Genomic DNA, 23,097 nt, shown 5'->3' on the forward strand with positions numbered 1-23,097 from the left:
TATTTCTTTGAAATTGTATGGTAATATTTATCCTTGCTTGACAGTGATCTATACCAAAACGACCCTTTGGACCATTTCGGTAAAATTGCATTCTTGCTTAACAGTGATCGATAACAGTATATCCCATATTATGGGATATTTTATTATAGATTATTTTTCAATTTATACATCTAGTATTATTTTATGTGTTTATTATCTCTAGTAACTACATATTTATCTAGTAATATAGATTACTTAAACACAATCTGCTTTAAATCGTCGACTTTAGAGAGATTATAAGAATTGTAAATAGGTTTTTGAGCCCTTTTTCCTATTATGCTGTACATTGACATTAGAATAATATAATACTATGATTACTAACAAAATTAAATTAAAATTGTAAAATAGAAAATGATCAGTAGATCAGTAGCCATTAAAATAGATACAAGATGTATTGTGAACATAATTTTGTAATAATAAAAAGCATTTAAAAATCAAACATAATTATATAAATTATATATATATATATATATATATATATATATATATATATATATATATATATATATATTTTTTTTTTTTATATATATTTTTTATTTTTATTTATTTATTTATTCAAATAGCAAAACTGCTAATACATACAATACAAAATAACAACAAAAAATTATTAATCATCTTCCACAAAGGTATCCATTAACACCCTTCAAGAAAGCAGCAATGTTCTATGAACTTCTAATGCCTTCAGGAAGGGCATTATACATTTGAACACCTCTGTGAAAAACACCTCCTGCAGTTTAAGCTTTCTTAACTCTACCTATAATTAATTTATTCCTATTTCTCGTTTTATAATTATGTATATCTCTATTCCTAACTATATGTAATAGACAAGAGTAATTTCATGGCTCTTTAAACGAATATTGCGATTTTTAATACATTCAGAGTTGACACATTTTTGGGAAAGCTTCGAAGAGATCAGCCACATTTTAAATCAACGATACAGCGAAAAATAAAGAAAAAATCTCAAAATGGACGATAAAGCGCGCGCTCCGTTGCGTTATTATTGTGTAATGATCGATTTGTGATAATTTTAGTTTGCCCATATATTATTTTCATACATCCAAACTGACGAGCTTTATGACGTCAATACCCAATAATGGGTTATTCATGGAACAACTCAATCGGACTGGATACAAAAACAGAACAAAAAATTTGCGCAAATGTTAGATATTGCAACGGGACGTGAAAATAAATAATAAGTCATCATATTCTTTGATGTAGACGTGATTAACGGATCTCGGAGAGGTTGCGTCCGATAGATTCGCGATCAATGAATAAGTTGATGTGAAAATATTTGCATGTATGACAGGTTTGTATCTTTTTGACAATTGTGTCAAAGTAGATAGTGAAAATACGCGACACTACGTTCAACAAGTACTGTTACTAGTGAAAACAAAATGTAGATGTCTCAATACGGTCTTATTGTAGAGCTTTCACTGCTTATTTTCGTTCATGGTATATTCAATAATTACATGCAATACATCAATTAATTATTCAGTGATGTGTCCGTGTTTTAATTCATTATTCCGGTTAATTTTTTCTTGTTTTTTGAAAAGATTCTTCATATACGAAAGCGTGTTTGTCAAACTATTCAGTTACACATATGGAGATCTGAAGAAGTATTTTTTTTATTTATCTTTTTCCTTTTCGTACAAACTGTACATATCCATTAGTTAATATTAAGTGTTTGTATGCCTTGAAAATTTTCCAATAAAAATTTACATACATACATACAACAATTTTCAAATTTTTTTGTTGTTGAAAAAATGATATTCATCGTTTGAGCAAAATTACACCGTAAACGTGGTCGACATATACATATCCATGTATAATTTTATTTTATGAATAGGTGAGATTAGTGTTGCCATAACGTCAACTGTGACGTGCTCAGAAAAATAAGGCATTTGCATCACATGGCATTTTCCGTTATTGTGTGCATTATTTTTCAGAGATGCTCTACAAATTAAACTCTTGTAATCAGACTTAGCACTCGTTATTTTAATACATATATATTTAAATAAAAAATATTATACCAGGAAGGCCTAACAGGTAGCCCCAATGCGCCTGTCTGACCAGAAACGTACATTTGATACAAGTATTATTATACAAAGTACATAAATACACATACATTAACATCCACACAGATATTTATGGTTATATTTTTAAAACTATTAACATAATTGGTTTAAAAATGGAAGAGGACATATTGTCTATTGAGAGAAGTGGACATATTGTATACAGGACATTAATCCCTGGACTACTTTCAAAAAATAAATCATAGCATATGTATGTATAGTGCATTTTTGAGATGAAAAAAACATCAAATGAAAGAACTCTATTAGAGAGGCGATATTTTAAAAATTAGTGTCTGACAGAGTAAGGGACTTGTTAAGGGAAACATTTTTATTCATACTAGTATTCTACATATATTATGATCGGAAAAAGAAATTAAAATTTTTGTTTAAATATATTCGCGCTCTTAATAGTATTGATCATCTAAAAGCACAATTTTTTACCGATAGTTTTCCAGGCATTATAAATAAAGACAAATTGGGAAAAACAAAGGGTACATTTTTTTTAATACGTTTGTTTGCAAATGAAGTGACAGTGAAAATATGAAAGCACAGCTCTTTGACAACATTTTCTGAGGCATCTGAGGACCAAAAATTAAAAATGTTTTCCACAGTGGTGTTCAAAGGAGCACTTCTTGTTAAATTTGCGTAGTGCATACCAATAAGGTAAAATCAATCTAATTACATAAATAATGAATAAAGTTACAAACGGAATAATAAAATTAAACATTTTATTCGAATAATCGAAAATCTGAAAGCACAGTTTTTTGGCAAACTTTTTCTTGGGCATTACAAAATAGAGCTTTTTTAAAAAAAAAAAAATTATTTTGATGAATAATATATAGTCCAGTGATAAAACGAAATTGAATGTTTAAACCTTAAAATGTTTCCTAATCACTTAGTATAATTTTAAGCTTTTAACCAGTGTAGAATTTTATTATTCAAGAAAATTAATTCATTTTTTTTTCATAAATGTGCGTCTACGATTCTTTAATCTTCGTTTTAAATAATTGAAGTATTTAGAAATGTTTTTTTGAAAAAATGTCTCGGTGTTGAATTTAGAAGAAACGGTCACCTTATAATAGTGGGGGAAATTGTTTGTGAAAAGGTTATGAAATCATTTTTAAAATTTATAATTTCATGTAAAAAAAATTCAGGATAATTGGGAGATAATTGAATTCAAAAACTTAAAAAACCTATGTATTAGGGGAGGTATAATTTCCGGTCAACTTAAAAAAATTAACGTCGTATCGATTTCGAAGTTTCAGCTCGATAGGACGAACGGTGTTCAAAAAATCCCCAAAATACACAGACACATCTATTGTTACTACGAAAAATACATATATAGGGTTGCCAGGCGTCCCGATTAATCGGGGATTGTCACCGGTTATCAGCCCCGTGTCCCAGTGTCCCGAACGAACCTTTCGGGACGTCTAAGGGCGCGATCACACAGCGAGGGAGCGGTATGCTATACGCGGGATATTTTTTTTAGATAGTTTTAAACACACACAAATTGTAGGGTCATACCCGGTACGATACGCCGGATCTTACGGGATCGTGCGGGATCGGAGCGGTCTCGTTGAAATTCTATAGAATTGTTTATACTAACTTGACGGTGATATATAGTAATTCGTCGACCCTCGGACGACGCTTGACAGTGATCGATAACGGTGTATCCCATATTTGCAAAAAAATATAGCAGAACTTGTCGGAATAATAAGATTATAGAAAATACAAATTACATTAAGGATTTCAAGCTTTTATTGTTTAATAATTCAGTTTTAAACTTAATTAGTAAACAATTAACAAAAATAGACAAACAAGTGTCCGGTTTATAACAACAATTGACTAATGTTTCCGGGTAGGTTTAAGAATTAAATACTCATTCGATACTTTCATAAACAAACTCTGCGATCACGGACAAAGATGTATTCAGCATAAAGGGTTTTATGTAGTACACTAATTGTTTACCGGAACCAATTGTTACTAAATAAACAGAAATGACTAGACAATGGACTCAAGTTTTTTGGTACAAAAACTAAATACGTACTTAAATCCCTAATACCATCAACAGATAAACGAACAAAGATGTTTTTTACGTAAAGGGCTATAGTGCACTCAATATGGACTGTAACTAATTGATACTGAATGCATTTCAGTATGAATGTATGTACATGTCGATACAATAACATGTTCGTTTAAAGAGAGCCCATTTTTACTTTATTTTATATCAAGAACAAAGTATTTTTTATTTATACTTTTTATACTCAAGAAAGTGGTGACTGCAAACAGTTCGTCTTTTGAGCTCGGTCATCGCAGTTCATAATATCGGTACATCGCAGTTCATAATGTCAGAAAAATTAATAGAAGTTGTGCGACAGTACGAATGTGTCTATGACGTCAGATCCGTAAAATATAAGGACCAAAACATTCGCAATGAAGCTTGGGAGGAGATGTCAAAAAAAATATGGGATACACCGTTATCGATCACTGTCAAGCGTCGTCCGAGCGTCGACGAATTGGTATATATCACCGTCAAGTTAGTATAAACAATTCTATAGAATTTCAACGAGACCGCTCCGATCCCGCACGATCCCGTAAGATCCGGCGTATCGTACCGGGTATGACCCTACAATTTGTGTGTGTTTAAAACTATCTAAAAAAAATATCCCGCGTATAGCATACCGCTCCCTCGCTGTGTGATCGCGCCCTAAAAGTCCCAGTTTTGAATTTTTTCTATTATGCATACTTTTTAAGCATTCTCAATGGGACAAATTGATGGACTTAATAAAGAAGTAGCAAAGTTTTATGAAACATTGACAGATTATTTAAAACAATAGACAATATCAATAAAATTATATTCCGTGTTTTCCTGGATGAGCATGGAAAAAATACGAGAAAGGCTTGATTAAAAAAATAGTTGAATATTTAAATACGAAACATATTATAACAAATGACACATATTAATTCAATCAATTTGTTGCATTAAAAATATATTAAAAAGATAATTGTAATGGAAAAATAGCTGTATAAAAATGGGTAGGAAAATTTAAAGTTTAATTGATTACAAATGATAAAAAAATATAATTATTAAAAGATAAACCATTTTAAAATTTTCGCATATACATATGTATGTACATACATATGTTGATGAGAAAAAATTTAAATATTAAAAAATAACAAAGATATAATAATAATATTGACAGCCGTAGTACCAATGATGGTAGTAAAAAATAGTATATTAATAATAATAACAATAATAACCTAGATTATAATTATAATAATAAACTAATAATGATTATAATTCAAATTAATATCTGGAACATTCACAATACCTGGAACCGTAACATATTAAATTAAAAAAAGCAAAAATATAGAAAAAAAATTGGGAAAGAAGAATAACAGAAATCCTTTAAGTTTAAGAAATACATCTACGTAGCTTATTTTTAAAAATATTGAGGTTTTCAGAAATTACTACATTATTGGGAAGACTATTCCAAACATAAACCACTCTGTTTGAAAAGAATGAAGAAGAATATTTCTATTTGTAGTCTAAGGGGTTACCTCTGAGCGTTTTCAGTGGTGTAGTGCTAAATAAAAAAGTACCAGGACGGTGTTTAATTTTTACAACCCCCCCCCCCCGGCATTTTTCATTACTTAAAAAATATGTATCCTAATAATGCTAGTACAAATATTTATAAAAAAATCAAATGCTAATTAACTTGAAAAGTCAATCAAAATGGTCTGAGTAAGGTTTATTTTTACATACCTCCTTTACGTTTCACTTCGATTACAATTCAGGAAAAAGTTTGCCTCTTATCCGATCGTTTTCATACTTTGCCATATTGCTCATTTTGGTCATCAATATAAGTAAATGGATCCTCCGCCATTACGATGGTGCAAAAATATCGTGTAAGACGCGTTTGATATCTGCCCGGTGAGATAGTCGTTGACGTTTATCCATCGTTTGTTTATTAGTTTTAAACATAGATGGCGGTAGTAAAATAAAATTATTTTTTTTAATCAAAATAATAATTTTATATACAAATTATAGAAGAGGTATGTTTTTAAAACACTTTTTTTTTATATTTTGCAATCATTCAATTTCGGCATCATTCAAAGTATCTTTAATTTTTTCAATGCGTTGTAGGGCTGCTTTTAAAAAAAATTTGCACTCAAATGGGTTTCTTCACCTTAGCCCTAAAAATATTGAAAGAGTCGGCAAAAATATCGGGACAATCATCTAAACCATCATAAAGATGGCTTATATGTATGTATGTTTGTTCGTGCGATTGCACTATTAAAATAAGTGTTATTACGACAAATTGGTGGATAAAAAAGATTTTTACATCTGGTGAATCGGACATAAACGCTAAAATTAATTTCGTTCAACACAGATGTGTCAAGGATACCATTAGCAATCCTGCATAAAATTAACAAATCAGAGACCCTTCTGCGCTGAGACAAACTTGCGATCTTGAAAAAGAGAGTCTGTCATTATAAGTTGGTAACAATTTAACAAGACCAGTCTTATGAGATAAATGGCGCATAAAATGCTTCTGAATTGTCTCTAAATGATTTATGAAAGTTTGGTAAAAAGGAGACAATATAACTGGAGCATACTCCATATTACTGCGAACCAAACTGTTATAGAGCAACATTAGAGTATGCGGATTCTTAAAGGGCTTCGCAACTCGGCAGATAAATCCCAATAGTTTATATGATTTAGTGACTGGGTCTACCCACGGGATCAAATTTGAAATGCACGAAAAACCAAATATCGGAAGGCAAAGATCGAAAATCGAAAGATCTTAAGTCAAAAGATAAAAAAAGGGTGCATGGTAAACGGTACATACTCACTTAATTTGCGGGAGCAGGATACAACAGGAACAAGAGGAACAGGCTTTTCCTCCCGTATTAATGTGCGCGCGCAGAATGCGGGAGGAAAAGCCTGTTCCTGTTGTATCCTGCTCGCGCAAATTAAGTGAGTATGTACCGTTTACCATGCCCCCTTTTTTTTGATCTTTCAATTTTCGATCTTTGCCTTCCGATATTTGGTTTTTCGTGCATTTCACATTCGATCTCGTGAGGTGCACCCTTTATATGATTTAGTGACTATATGGTTAAAATGCTCATTAAATGACAGTTTGCAATCTATTAGAATACCCAAGTCTCTGGCACAGTTTTTCTTCATAAGGTCTTCATTATTAATATTGTAAACGAAGTTAATTAGATTATGATTTCTGGAGAGTGTCAATAGAAACATTTTGAAATATTGAGATGCATAAGGTTTACACTACACCATTCGGATATTGTATCAATGTCGGATTGTAATTTTAAGCAATCCAATACACTATTGATAGGATAGAAAACCTTAAGATCATAAGCACCGACAATGCAGATTAGTAATGAGATCGTTAATAAAAATAATAAATAGAAGTGGTCCAAGGTGAGAACCTTGAGGAAATACATATTAATAAAATAAATAAATAAATACATATTTATTTATTTTGTTTGGAAAATTGACAGTTTATTAATTACATAAATTGATAATAAAAAACATAATTATTTTAAGTAAAACCATTAAGAATTTTCGCATATAGGTAAAAAAAAAAGAAAAACTTAAACATTTAAAATAAAAAACAAAAATAACAATAGAGTAAGATAATGAGAGAAAAAAAATTGAAATAATAATATAATAAAAATATCAAAATAATAAGAATAATAAAACTATAACAGTATGATAAAAATAATAAAATAATAAATTAATAAAAATAATATATAATAAAAATAAAATAAATACATCAAGATAAAAATTCATAATCACAATTGTAAATTTTCAATAAAGTTAATCATCGAAAAACATATTTGCAACAATCACTCTAGCTCAGTGGTTCTCAAGCGCGGCCACTAGTGGATTTTACTGCGGCCACCAGCGACTTAATAGTAAATAATACTAATATTTAAAAAAAATTAATATATTTTTTCAAAACTACAAAAAAGTAACTTAACAATAATAGAAACCATGCTTATCATTGACAAACTAAAAAATATAGCGAAAAGACTTGTGACAGAAGTTTAAAATGACAATTTTTCAATTTTATCTTCTGTTAGTGATTTGATAGATAAGATGACAGACACAACTTCAAAATTAAAATTAAAACTAAGTTTTAATATACTAAGTTTCTTTTGTATCTTCCCCTTTTATTATGATGACAAATGAAAATTTCATAGTACTAAAAAATAGATTAAAATCATTTTAGTATTGAGATTAATTAATTGGGCTAAAATCACAGTATTGAGATTAATTAATTAGAAATTAGGCTAATTAGAAATTAGTCATGATTAAGTACTTAATAACCATTTTAATAATATTTCGGTTCAAAAATTTCAGTCGGAAATATACGTTGACAATGAAACAAACCAATATAAAGATTTGCCAATAATTGCTTTATTAATATTATCTATTTTTCCCACTACCCTATATTGCGAAAGATCATTCAGTGTAATGCACTTTATTAAAAACAAATTTAGAAACCAGCTAACAGACGCAAACTTAGAAGCAGCAATGCGGCTTGCATTGGAAGAAAGGAGTATTGAGCAATTTCCATTTGCATTATTATTAAATAAATAGATACCAAAATGTTAAAATTTCTTTTATTTTATGAATAAATTGATTCACTTTTTTTGTAACTTTAATTTATTTGATTAAATTTGGTGCGGCCACAAGACATTTCCATGGGACCACTATTATCACCTGTGCGGCCACGTTAAAATTTTCCCTGAGAACCACTGCTCTAGCTTGTATAGCATTAATATTAAATAAGTCAAATATAGAAATTGTAGAAATTAGTGTGTTGACGGCGGAGCTTGCACGCCAGATGAATGAGCTTCTTCCATAATTAGAAACCATATTAGGCACGTAAAGGAGCTCATTACATCTGGTCATTCTATTTGGATTATATGCAAGCGTGGCTCGTGCATAGGAACTGCGGTGCTGCAGCACCCCCAGAAAAATTACAAAAAAATCGCATTTACAACTTGTATTTAGATATATTTGACATACTCATTAATAATGATTATGTCAAATATCTAATCATTCTTATTTAAATTATATTCACAAGTTGTAAATGTATACAAATGTGATTTTTTTGTATTTTTTCTGGGAGTGCTGCAGCGCCGCAGTTCCTATGCACGAGCCGCGCCTGATTATTATTATTTTTTTTTATTTTTTTTTATTTATTGAAAAATCAACAGACAGGATGTACATAGATATGTATAAAAAAACAAATAGTAAATAAATAATATATGTAACATCCGAGTCCAATAATAGATTTTTACAAAAATGAAAAAGATAAATATAAGGAAAACAAATTAAAAAGTAAAGAATAAAGGCATGACAAAATATGTAGAACATTGCATAATTAAACTATAGTATTAAAATATTTGGAAAAGGTTATAAAATAGAATATAAGAAGAAATTGAAATTTACAAATATAAAACAAATGAAGAAGGTAAATACAAAATAAACAAATGAAAAGGAAAAGAATGAAAGCTATAATATGATTAAATAGCACATTACATAACTAAACTAATGTATAAACATATTGGAAATATTGGAAAAATAGAATAGGAGAAGAAATGAATCAATCGGTCAGGATTCTCTTGATGTTAGACCTGAATTGATGTAGGGAAATACCAAATAGATCAACCTCATTCAGCTCTCCGTTAAACATACGATAAACGCGCTGCAGATAAGAATATTTTTGGGAATTAGTAGTGAAAAGAGTGCAACGCGTCTAGAGTACCGAACTGGGATTCTGAAATTAACCTTATTCACTAAATCAGAACAATCAAGCAGAACATTTATGAGCTTAAAGAAGAATATAGCATCAGTATGTCGTCGCCTGACAGAAAGATTGTCAAAAGAAAGGATTTTTAAAACGTCGAAAATAGTAGAATGGGTATAGGTAGGAAAAAGGTAGCGTAAGGATTTAATAAATTTAAGTTGAACTTTCTCAATACAATTAATATGGGATAAATAAAAAGGTGACCAGATAATTGAGGCAAATTCAAGGTGAGACCTTACAAAGGAAAAATAAAGTAATTTTAGTACATAAGGATCATTAAAGGGTTTTGTTGAGCGGAGTAGGAATCCAAGAGATTTAAATGCTTTGTTGGTAATAAAAGAAATATGTTCAGAGAAATTTAGTTTATTATTGAGTATTACAATTGAATGATTGCAAAATATAATAAAAAAGTGTTTTAAAAACATACCTCTTCTATAATTTGTATATAAAATTATTATTTTGAATAAAAAAAATAACTGACAGAACGATTGTCAAAAGAAAGGATTTTTAAAATGTCGGAAACAGTAGAATGGGTATAGCTATGTAGGAAAAAGGTAGCGTAAAGATTTAATAAATTTAAGTTGAACTTTGTAATATGTAAATAATGACTTCGATTAAGATTAAGTCTATTTTTCATTCATAACACTATGAAATCATTTGTTTGAAAAAAAAAGTGGAAAACAAATGAAAAGCGTTATTCGAATTAGTCGGCAGTGGAAATGCGAAATGCGGGAGCGCGCCGGCTGGAAAGGCATCGCTATCGCAAGGGGTTGGGGCGGCGCGGGTGTCGGGGTGGGGGTGGGGGTGGGGCTGGGCGGCAGTGTGGGGGGGCTGCGCGCGGCGCTGACCTTGGGGCGGGCGCGTGCGCGGGCCTGGAGTGGGGAGCGGCGAGGGGCGGCGGGGCGTCGGGTGTCGGGCGTCGGGCGTCGGGCGTCGGGCGTCGGGTGTCGGCGTGGCGCAGTCGGCGGAGGAGACGCGCGTGGGTGGGAACAGGAACGGCAACGGCACGGCACGGCGCGGCGCGACACGACACGGCAACGGAGCGTCACACCAAAGAGAGCAGCGACGGCAACGGCAAGGCCAGTGGCGGGCCGAGGGTTGGGGTGGGCGGCGGGAGTGGCAGTGGCAGTGGCAGTGGCAGTGGTAGTGGTGGTAGTGGCGAGGGGGAACCGGAGCCGGAGCAGCCGCAACAGCAGCAACAGCAGCAACAGCAGCAGCAGAGGCGAGTGGCGAGTGGCGAGTGGCGAGTGGCGCGCGATGGTGGCCGCCGCGATCGGTCGGCGGATGAGATCGGCGCCATCGCCATCGCCGTCGCCGTCGCCGTCGTCGTTGCAGCCGTTGTCGTCGCCGCGCTCGTCCTCCCCGTCGTCGACGTCGTGCCCGCCTTGGTCGCCGTCGTGGTCGCCGTCGTGGTCGCCGTCGTGCTCGTGCTCGTGCTCGTGGTCGTGGTCGTCGCCGTCAGTCGGATCGGTCTCGTGGACGCGGACGGCGGTCGAGCGGATGGCCGCCGCCGCCCCCCGCTGAGGGCGATGCGCTCGCCCGACACCTAGCAGCCGCCATTATGGCCGGAGCGCCCTCGCCCGACGAGCTCCAAGCCAGAGGACACTCCTTCGCCAAGAAGACCTTCCACAAGCCCACCTACTGCCACCACTGCTCCGACCTCCTCTGGGGTCTCATCGGACAGGGCTACAATTGTGAAGGTATCGTATCACCCCCTCCCCTCATTTTCATCACCAGCATTTTCACCATCGCTCGAAAATTCCTATCTCTCATTTGCGCAACGTTCCCCACATTGTGCAATGCGCGCAGTTATTTTCGCCGCCGCTGCCGCTTACCGATCGCCCGGCGTCGATTGTGGCGCCGAATTTCGCACGCGAAAATCAACAACGAGGCGCGAGCTTTCCGACCCGAAAGCCCCTCGGAAAATTCCAATCCCGCTCCCAACAAACCCAATACCGAAAAAATACCAAAAATTCACTCAATGCCTCTCTCACTCTCACTCACTCTCTCTCTCTCTCGCCCGTGCCTCGCCCGGACGAGTCGAATTGTAGTGCCGAAAATCGACGTGAAAACTCCTCGGAAAATCTACGCCCGACTACCCTCAAAAGTCCTCAAAATTTACTCACGCTCACTCGCACGTACGAAACGAATCGCGAAATCGACAATTGACGCCGATTTTATCGGAAAATTTACCGAAAATCTAACGAAAAATGAAAATTTTTTCGTGTTGCTTTATGTATGATTCACATACAATCCAGTTGACATTTTCTCAATTCGAAACAGTGTCGATTTATGAAACGGGAGCTTTCCAGTGCAAAAGTGCCTCGGAAAATATACAGCCCAGAATCGACATTATTTTATATTGCCTAAAATTACTTACGTAGAATCCTACAATAAGTGAGTCAAATATTAAAATCACTAAATCTGTTTCAAATTATGCACCGTATTAGTATTTTGTGATAATTTGCTGAAAAACACATGCTTTGAATAGTGTCACCGATCTGTTGAATTATAAAATCAAATATCAACAGCGAGGCGTGAATTTTCCGACGCCAAAACGTCTCGGGAGAATTTTCACCTCAAAAATGCCCATTTCCATAAAGTTCAAAGAGTTATACACGTATAACGACAGTTTTTTCATCGGTAAAACCTTTCCTATCCAAATATTTTACAAAATACACAATTTTAATAGGGATCAAATGTAAAAAATTATGTGGTTTTATGAACGCTCAATAGTCAATGTATCAATTGATAGTTTTGTGTAAAAGCGATGTTTTATCTTTTTTTTCCTTTCATTCGATTATAAATTCAAGATTGACTTCTGCTGATTTATACATAGATAGTTTGACGATTGACTTGTCACAGTATATCTGTCGTAAAAATGATACAAAAATTGGCATCACCGAAATCACTCCATCAGCCAATAAAGAAAATGCTTTCTAAATATAATACCTAATTAATGACTTACCCCAAAAAATACGTTCGAAAAATGCGCCAAATTCATTGATGAAGTAATACTAATCTGATGTATTCAATTTTCAAGTTGTAAAAGTGAAAATTCGTGCGTAGAATAGTCTCAAAATGGCTAAACGCCGAACTGAATTCGCACACTGGAAAAGTGCGTACTTGCCGATGAAAATCGTCGAAGATTCCGTGCATCAAATAGTCGTAGAAAATACCAAATTTAACATATAGTATTGATGTTGAGAAAATGCGTCTGATTTAATGCCAAAATTATTTTGATTGCAAAAATAGTGCGTGTTTGCTCTTCAAGTTTGACATAAACGTGTATATTGAAATCATCGCATCGCAATGACAATGATTGTGACATGTATGTATGTGAGCTTTTCCAAAATTGATGCAATTTTCATATCGGAAAAGTGGGTGTTCGTGCTTAGAAAGTGTGAAAATTCATACACATCCAATATATAATATATACATACATAATAGCATTAAAATCAGATTTTAAATTTTCCAGTCAATTGTCGTTTATGTTTTAAAGGTTGTTTGCATGATGGCTAATGAGAAAATTCATACCACACTGTATTGTATTTCTTGGGCGTGGTTAGGCACTAGTAATAATAAATTAGAGTTACAAAACACCAATTCATATTTTTTCCGACATCAAGAACTGAAACTTGAAATGGTATCGTAATAAATATTTGTTTTGAGTGTTCACATGCAAATTTATGTTAACACATTAGTTTTTTCATTTTCATAATAATGTCAAAACATCTTATAAATATAAACATACATACATACGTTATTATTTACATTTTACATAATTTGACATTTGAAAACATATTTGTCTGATGTATCCATATAATCATATTACTTACAGAACTTCATGAATGGAAACCGGTCTATTTTGATGTAACTGCATATCTACATATATATGAATATATGAATTATATATGTACATATGTATAGGTATATATATTGTATTTAGTCTCGTCAAATTCATTTTTTACAGATAATGATAGATGTGTAAGTACAGGTAACAAAAATTTATCTAGAAAGTCATAATAAATTCGGAAAAGTGCAAGTTCAACTGCATTATTGGTTCTTTCGTTGGGAAAAAGTATGAAAATAATGAAACGCTCGATACACGAATGGGATTGTTTTTATCTGATATTTATAACTCGTGGTTTACGACACACATCCAAAAAGAGCCACGTACATGTAGTGTCATATTCATTAACGCAATCTGTTATCAATAAAACCGTGTCAATGAATGCCCAATTTCGATCGACTCGTCAATTTCGTTCCGACCAATACGTACGTACATAATGTGCGTGTGTGTGTGTGCGCGCGCGTTCGAAAGGGACTTTTCCGGGCGATTTTCCGACTCGGCGCGGGGTTTTCTTCGGGTTTTCCGAGCGCAAGTTGCTCGCACAGAGCAAACCGAATTATGCGTGCAAAATTTTAATTCGGACGAAAAGTGTCTGCGAAATTAATTCGATACAAATCGACGCAAAATAAAATTAACAAATAAAAACGTTGAAATTTTCATTGAAAATTTTTCCGGGCGTCCAGAAAAATTTTAAAGAAAAACACAAAGTAAGAAATTTTCTACCTAACGCATAAACACGGTTGTAATTTAAACGAATTAATTGAATTTGTGAATGAAAAGTCAATGAATAATACTTGAATTGAATTGGAAATTTGTTCCGTTATTTTCTTTAATTTTTCGCAATTCTTATGATTAATTTCGAATTTCTAAGATTGTGTTGCTTTTGAAAATCATCTGTGAGATTTAGATTCATCTGCAACAGGTGATTAATTATGTACATATATACATATATATGACTAATTATAATGACTTCTGCAAAGTTAATACTACCAAAATAGCTATTTACAACACCACTCTGGTTTTTGCACAACAAGAAATTCTATAGTTTTCAAGCCCGTTTCTTCTTATTAAAAACTTATCTATCTAAGTACGATTTCAGATTATACGTCTAGTAAACAGATATCAAATATTAGCATTAATATCGAGAAATTCAAACATCTGAAGACATTTATCGCCCCTAATCATAAACCAATTTACTCATTTTTAGATGTTCAAAAACTACTACTGTATATCAAGATTAGTTCGAGTCTCATTTTGTATTTGATCCATTCGGAAAATCTTAAGCATAAGCTTTTACCACCTAAAATCCAAAGAATAGATGTTGCTTGCTGTCGCTTTTGTATAATTTTAATTGTTATAATGAAACTATTTTTCATTCAGCACTCTTTATTAAAAAAAAAAACACTTATGCGATCTCAATTCATCAAAGATTTGAAATCCCGATGAATTAAAGTGGGTCCGCATTATTAGTCAGTAAATTTAACTGCCTTCTCTCAGTTATTATACGTAATTAACGGTCAGTTCAGTCAGATTAAACGATATGTAATTGTAATAAATAAACGGCTAGTTATGTATATTTTCAAATATCATATCTGTAGACACTTAAGAGGGATGTACACCAGCGCCTTGTCCATACAAACGTATTACACTGTTATCTTCCTCAATAATGGCACTAGAGAAATTATTTTTTAATATGCTATGGATATCTACCATATGCATGTTTCTATCTTTTTATTATCTAGTTATTTTTTATAGGAGCTAGGAGCCGCCAAACATCTATAAAATCGCCTCTTTTTTACACCCACGAAAAGAGTCCAGCGTGCTTATTTAGCGGTTGATTTAAAAAAAAATACGCACACAGTTGCATAGAAAATATCTTTCTCATACCGATGATGAATTTTTTTTTTAAATTGGTCCAGTTTCAGAGGAGAAAATTGGAGAATACGAAACCTCAATTTTGTCGATTTAAAATACGTATTATCTGGCCGAAGTGCAACTGTCGCATTCACCCAATATATATATTGATATATATTGTCATATTCACTCAATATATACAATATCGAAGAAAGGAACGGCAACAAAATTAAGGTTTCGGGTGTACAGCCCTCTTAAATGAAAATTGCTAATTTATTTTGTGACAGTTGGTTCAATAATATGACACAAGAAGTTTTGTTCAAAATCACGTAAATAATTAACACTTTCATGAGTCCAATGAGACCCAACTGACCAAATACGTATATATTATATGTAATAATAAATAGCTTATATAATTTTTAATACCATAAAAGAACTGAACGACTACGAACTCAAAAAAAATGATTATAATATCTTATACGAACTTGATTCCCGGGATATTTCCCGAAAAATCAACAATGTACGTAGTATACTTTTGTATTATATACTCAATATAATTGTCGATAGTTTATTATTACACTTAAATGCCAAAGCCGTTGTTCCGAAGTGGCGTTTTGCGGTTTTCGCTCTTCCTTTGTAGATTGTGCGAGACGTTACTATTTTTTCGACAGCGATAACGCAATGCGTAATATTTGCATACGTAGAAATAAGATTGAATGAAACATATTATGTGTTTGGATTAGTGAAAAATTGACGTCAATGATTATTAATATCCGTAAATCGGGGCTTTCGCGATTGTCAAACGTGTCATACTTTTTTGCCAGTACGTGCTATTTTGAAATCATGCGGCTTTGTTTTTCTCACGTTTATCAAACGTGCTTCATTTATCTGTAAACATTACTGTTTGATTTAAACTTGGGAATACCTGTTGATGGTCAAAACCGCTCTAGTTCGTGATTTCATCCTTGAAATATTTTTAACTATTCATGTTTTCCATTTGTTAAAATGGTTGATTATTAAAGTAGCACGATTTCAGTTCAATTCTACGTTTTAAGTCGTATTTTATTTAAAATATGTTTAGAAACTATTCATATATATTTTTTAAATTGCACTCTTGATCTTAAGCATCTATCGAAAATGTCATGCTAATTGATCTATCTCAGCGGTTTTCAAGTACAGCTACTACAAGATTCTGCTGCGATTATCAATCCATGAAAAGCATAAGAATAGGAATTGATCATACCCGAAGCTTAAAGGAAGCTTTGAAAAATATGTAGATGAATTTTATTCATAATTTGTCTACAACGTATTGTACATCCTTCTAAATTGGATTTTTATCCATATATAATTGAAATATTCAACACTGGAATCTATGTATATAATTTTAGTCTTTTCTTTTCGTAAAAACTTTTCCTGCTACTAACTTCTTCTAATTTATATTGAAGTATATCTTGAAATGCATATATGTATGGTTGTTAAATTTTTTGCCCACAACATATGCTTTTCCTTTCATAATTTAACCAGCAGTATAGACTAGTGGTAAGCATATGAAGCTTTGAACAAAGTGGACACATGTTCAAATTCCACTGGTTTCTGCTGGCCAGACCTTGGATTTGTGACTCCAGGTCGATCGTTTCCTATCAGAATTTTCCAATTTATCTGATTTTCATTAAAACGGCTCCAACAAATTGGCAACCTTACCCATTTTCTCGGAAAATTTCCCGTTGTCAGCAATCTGTGATTTTGCCGATTTGTATAAAATACTGCATATTTACACGTTTAACCATAAATGTCTCTGTGGGTGTTAATTGATATGTATTTACTGAATTTACAAATCTTATCATGTACATATATGTCTTTGTGTATGTTAACCACTTAATCGCCACGCGTTTGTAGAAATCGATTCGATTATTTTATTATTTGTTGTTTAGTGTCAACCCTCGACACTACCTCTTGAATATATTACAAACTAACGAAAAATATTGACCGTTTTCAATTTCATTAGTATCACAGGATACTTCATTAGTATCACAGGATAAGATGTCACTGTGAAGGAACCAACATTAGTTTTGAGTTATAGCCTTAAATATTAAGGAGCGCGCACCGGTACGCTTATGGCGATAAAGTGGTTAGTTGATTTGTATTTACCTTGTATAATACTAATAATACTTTTAATAAAAGTTCAATGTTTCTGGCCAGGAAGTTGCATTGGAGTCACCTGTAAGGCTTTCCTGGTATAAATTAAAAATAAGTATCGAAGCGTATTCTAAAACAAGACCCTACCCCTACCAGAAAAGTAAAAATAATAGATCTAGTTTTAAATCACATCGAAGAAAAAAATGGTAAATGTAAATATTACATGGCCACGGTAAAATTTCACGTGAGAACTACTTTCATATCTAAATTTATATCTCCACACATATGTACATAAATAGGATACTTTCACTTTCATTGCAAGCGGAGATGCATCCAACGCAATTTAACTACAAGCCTGTTCAAGACGCATAGCCTATTCCCAGTATACATATATACATACGTATATATGTATATTAATTTATTGCCACATCTTTCTGGATTTAATCTCGCGAGCGATACAACTCTCCCGATTGACGTGAGTGCGAGTAACTCGATAAACTTTTGCTTACACTGCCAACATTTCAACGTAAACATCTTTGAATGCCTTCTTCGAATCTCTCGTCTGTTCCCCGCTCGTATAGCATACATACATGCGTACATACCCGTGTAGTATATACTGCATACGTACCATATTTTGTTACTATGGCGAAATCTCCGGTGTCTGTTTGAACTGTCGAGATACACCGGCTTTACTGCTTTACGGTGCGGTTCCGAATATGAAATGTGTTCCAAACGGTCAAAAATATATATATATATATATATATATATATATATATATATATATATATATATATATATATATATATATATGGGTCGGTATATTATATGTATGTACGTACGTGTGTGTTTGTAAGCATCAAAAGGCGGCTAACGGACGTGCCGCAGTGCTATTTCTGAATAAAGCGCTATCTTCGCCCAACGTAGTCTGTTTATTTTAGTAACAGGAAGACGAACAGTTAGAGAGGAACCGTCAGAACTAACCAAGTCCGTTTGGCATTTTGGTGTCTTTTGTGTCGGTTCGCGGTCGGATCCCCGATACGGTCGAAAATCGTGATGTTCGCGTGGATTCGGCCATTCGCGTGTGCGGTTAATTTTTAATGTGGGAAGTGCGTCATATGCGCAGACAGTGGCGGACTGGGACTGAAATCAGTGCATGCCAGGAGTCAAAGGGGGCCCCCCCAGGGTTAAAAAAATTTGTCCCCCCCCCCCCATATAACAAAATTTTCTTCTTCTTTCCACCACGCTAAAAATCAAGGGAAAAAAATAAATGAAATTTTCAAAAATGGGAATAAACAAATTCAGGTACAAGAAAAATGGCAAAAGCAAAATAGATCCACAAATTTCATTGTACAGATATTTCGTTTTAACCCTTGTCCTGGGTAAATAGAATGCGGCATAAAAGCGGCTTTTACTTTCGGTAGAAAACAATCAGGGACGTCATTTCAGCTTTTTCTTGGGGGGGGGGGCAGGCAAAGATTGGTCAAATTGAATTTTTTTTCAAAAAATCTTTTTTATATCAGAATAAAAATGGAAAATATCCTTTACCTTATTGACTTATAAAATATAAAAAAAGGAACTTATTTTTGAAAAAGTAATTATAAAAAAATATTATGTAAAAAGAGAAAAAAGCGCCGCAGGCGAAAATTTTTTTCCACAAATCTTCACATGGACAACATTAATCGACCATCAAACTGAGTCATCAAAAAACTATCAATTAACTTAATTTCTACCAACTGTCTTTTCACTTTATCTATGTACATATGTAAGTACGTAATAACAATAGATAAATTTTTGTTTTGTTTTTCTTCAAAGCACATAACAGCGATTATTTTATTAGTTACCCAAAAATAACATATGTACATAAGAAATAAACGTAGCATTCATAGATCCATAGTATCTCATTAATCATTAAATTCATAATATTTTCTAAATTCACACTGTTCCTTAATTTAGGGGGGCAAGTGCCCCCCTATGGCCCCCCCAAATTACGTCCCTGAAAAAAATGCATAATATTTTCAATTAATGTTAATCGAAAATCGGGATTTTGGGGAGGGGGCCCCTATCCTATATTTCTATTTACATGGATGTGTCTAGATTAAGAATAGATTTTATATTCGGAAACTGTTTAAAATTGTGTATTTAAATCTTACTATATCATCGAAGTATAATCAAATGTTATTTTGAAATTATGGAGTAAATTTAAATCGTTGTTTGATGATTAATCGTCTTATCAAAATTCCTTTAAGCAGTTCTGTTTATATTATTCACGAAAATTTGTTTATTCCCATTTATATTTCAGTAGTTAGTTGTTACATAGGTATTGGTATATACATAATATTGACATTGGAAATGGGCCCACGCAAATTTTGAAACTTACACGATTCGAGCCTAATAAAAAAAGTTAACCGATCCTTGGGCTGTTAAAGCAGGTATTAGTTGTTTGTGTATATAGTAAGAAATTTGTTTTGTTGAAATACCCAAACTTTCGGTCCCAAAGTTGCAATATACTATAAATAGTTAAAAAGTTATTTACTTTTACTGAGGGCCCATATTTTCTAACTGATAGTGGGGCCCACATGCCATCGGGCATGTTCGCTTGTATGGCCAGTCCGCCACTGTGCGCAGATATAATTGAATCGTTTTGTCTTATCAATGTCATTGTAGAACGATTCAATGTTTTTTTTTTCCTTTTTCATTGAATCATTGTTTATAACGAGCGGCGTGGACCTTTGAAGAACGTAGCGTCGAGTGTCCCGAACCGCGGTCGAGTAAGACCGCAGTATTTTTTAATCAAAATACAGCTTTTCTCAATACAAATGGGTTCAATATATATCTTATTAATCATTTTATACATCAACATAAAAAAAAGTTTTAGTCCTATAGCATGTTTTTGACTATTTTTGTATTAAAAAATAACGACATCAACATGCAAATGCACATAGGTAAGGCCAACAGGTGACTGCATGAGTCGATAGCCACGCGCCAAAAGCGACGAAAACAATAGCTTACGAAAGTATAGCTGTCTCCTTCTCTCGCATTGATTCATCGGTCAACAAGAGTATGCAAGCGAACAGTCAAAAACATGACTTATCGCTACTGCCTTTAAATCATACTTTGGAACGTAGAAATGTATAAATGTATTTTTTTACCATGTACCCCCTTTTTCTAAATCATACAAAATCTATTAAAATAAATTTCTTGTAGTTCATTCTAGGAATAAAAGAAATATAGGGTGTATAGCTTTGAAAACCACATAGTTATTACGAAAAACGTAAAAATTGGGGCACATGTATACCCCATTTCGGCGACGGAGGGATAATATGCTTTCGAGCGGTCACGGGTTTAAGTCCCACTGGAGTCCCGCTGCTGGCCAGACCTTGGATGGTGACTCCAGGTCGATCGTTTCTTATCAGAGTTTGCCATTTTTTCTTTGATTTTTTTCATTGAAACGGTTCCTGTAAATCTCCTTGCTCATCTCTCTTGTTATCTCAAGTTATTCAGCGTCTTCAGGCTCACCAATATGGTGATTGTATGAATTCACATTGTATCTGTATAGGTGCACTCGTTGCTTTGGAGCGATCTGTAAAGGCGTGTGTGTGTTCATGTTCTATGAAATAAAATAAACATAAAAAATGTCGTTCAACGGCGACGTCTTGTTCCATTTTTGTATTGCGTTGTATTTGATATGTCCCAAAATTTGACTAAATTGTTTATTTACATATGTAGTTGTATCTGTGGCTGCTCATCGTTTGACATATGTACATGTCTTGTTTAATAAAGGTGTATTTAAATAATTAATAAATAATTATTAATCTGAGTAGACTCCTCTCCTCGCGTAAGAGCAATCTGCTAGACGAGTTTGCATGATTGATTGAATAAATAAAATAAAATAAAATAAAATGTATGATATAAGACACGATGTGTAATATAATTTAAATCAGAATGTGAATGAATTGCATTTGCGCAAATGAATTCTTTTTTTTATGTCAGATCTCACTTTGTCTGTAGAGAAAACTTTTCGATCAATATCTTTTATCGTGTAATGACTAATGTATATATGTAAAACTTTGACTTCGAATGCTAGTGATATTAAAACAAAATGTCTTAATATCGAGAAGTCCTCGAATGGTACCCAAAAAATGAATTGGTAAATGAAGTAAAAATGTTTGGACTCGGATGGATGAATGTTGTTTGGAGCAAAAAATAATATACAGAAGTTGGGTGGTTTATCTCCCAATTGATCTCCGGAAAAATGGATGAGACTCGGGTATGTCAAACTGGTGTCCCAGTTTAAAAATTGAACGATTTTTTAATCGAAAAATGGTCCTGAATGGTACCCAAAAGATTATAAAGCGTTACTCTAATAGAGTGGAAGTTATCTCCTTATTTGGAGGATATGCATACACTTTAAATTCAATAAGTAGCAATTTCTACGATTGATACTTAAATTCAAAAAAATTTAAATGCTTTATATGTATGTATGTATATAAAATGGAATGTCTGTTAGTCTATTTTTTTTTTTTATTTTTTTTTTTTATTGTTACAAATCAATATACACTCGCCATTACAGATTTGCACCAATGCGACGGGTGTACGTTAACGAAATACAGAATACATAAACAATCAGAAATCATAAATACAGTAATACATACATATACAATCAGAATATACAGCATATAACAATTTTTTTTATTTTTTTATTTTTTTTTTTTTATTTTACATATATACCAGGAAGGCCTTACAGGTAAATCCCAATGCGCCTTCCTGGCCAATTACAAATACAAATGCAGCATTTTTTTATTATAAGTCGTTGAATTGCGAGACACTGAAAAAACTCGCAAATTAACGAGACATCTATGAATTGTACATACATTTTTATTGTACATCCATCAAATTTCAAATAGTGGTGACATAGTAGGTAGGAAGGATTTTTAGCCATTTTTTTTTTCCGGGAACCGTTTCAACAATGAAATCAGAGAAAATTGGCAAACTCTGATAGGAAACGATCAACCTGGAGTCACAAATCCAGGTCTGACCAACAGCATACTCTGAAAAAATCATTTTCATTCAGGGATAGAACCCGGCACCTTCTTGACGGTAAGCAGAAGCTTAACGTCCGAGCTATGCTGCTGGCTGATTAATTAATCAGAAATAATAATCATAGAGACATCTATGGATTATTTTTAGATTTTTTTTGTATACAATTTTTATAAATATAATAAATACGAAATTATAGAGATGTCCATAGAGATATCTATAGATTTCAGATTACTGTGTATAATTGTTACAAATTATA

The 23,097-nt window shown here is 33.3% G+C and overlaps 1 protein-coding gene across 2 annotated transcripts in view; it reads left to right on the forward strand.

Annotated features, from left to right (window-relative positions):
- Positions 1 to 10,313: 10,313 nt before the first annotated feature.
- LOC143910318 (diacylglycerol kinase theta) overlaps positions 10,314 to 23,097 on the forward strand; it is a 66,802-nt gene continuing 54,018 nt past the window's right edge. For both annotated transcript variants that reach the window (XM_077428736.1, XM_077428737.1), the window contains exon 1: positions 10,314 to 11,658. In XM_077428736.1, coding sequence (XP_077284862.1) covers positions 11,520 to 11,658 — 139 coding nt within the window. In that variant the 5' untranslated portion in view covers positions 10,314 to 11,519. The remainder of the gene's footprint in view (positions 11,659 to 23,097) is intronic.

This window comes from Arctopsyche grandis, chromosome 4 (assembly GCF_051622035.1).
Source record: "Arctopsyche grandis isolate Sample6627 chromosome 4, ASM5162203v2, whole genome shotgun sequence".
Taxonomy (NCBI): Eukaryota; Metazoa; Arthropoda; class Insecta; order Trichoptera; family Hydropsychidae; genus Arctopsyche; species Arctopsyche grandis.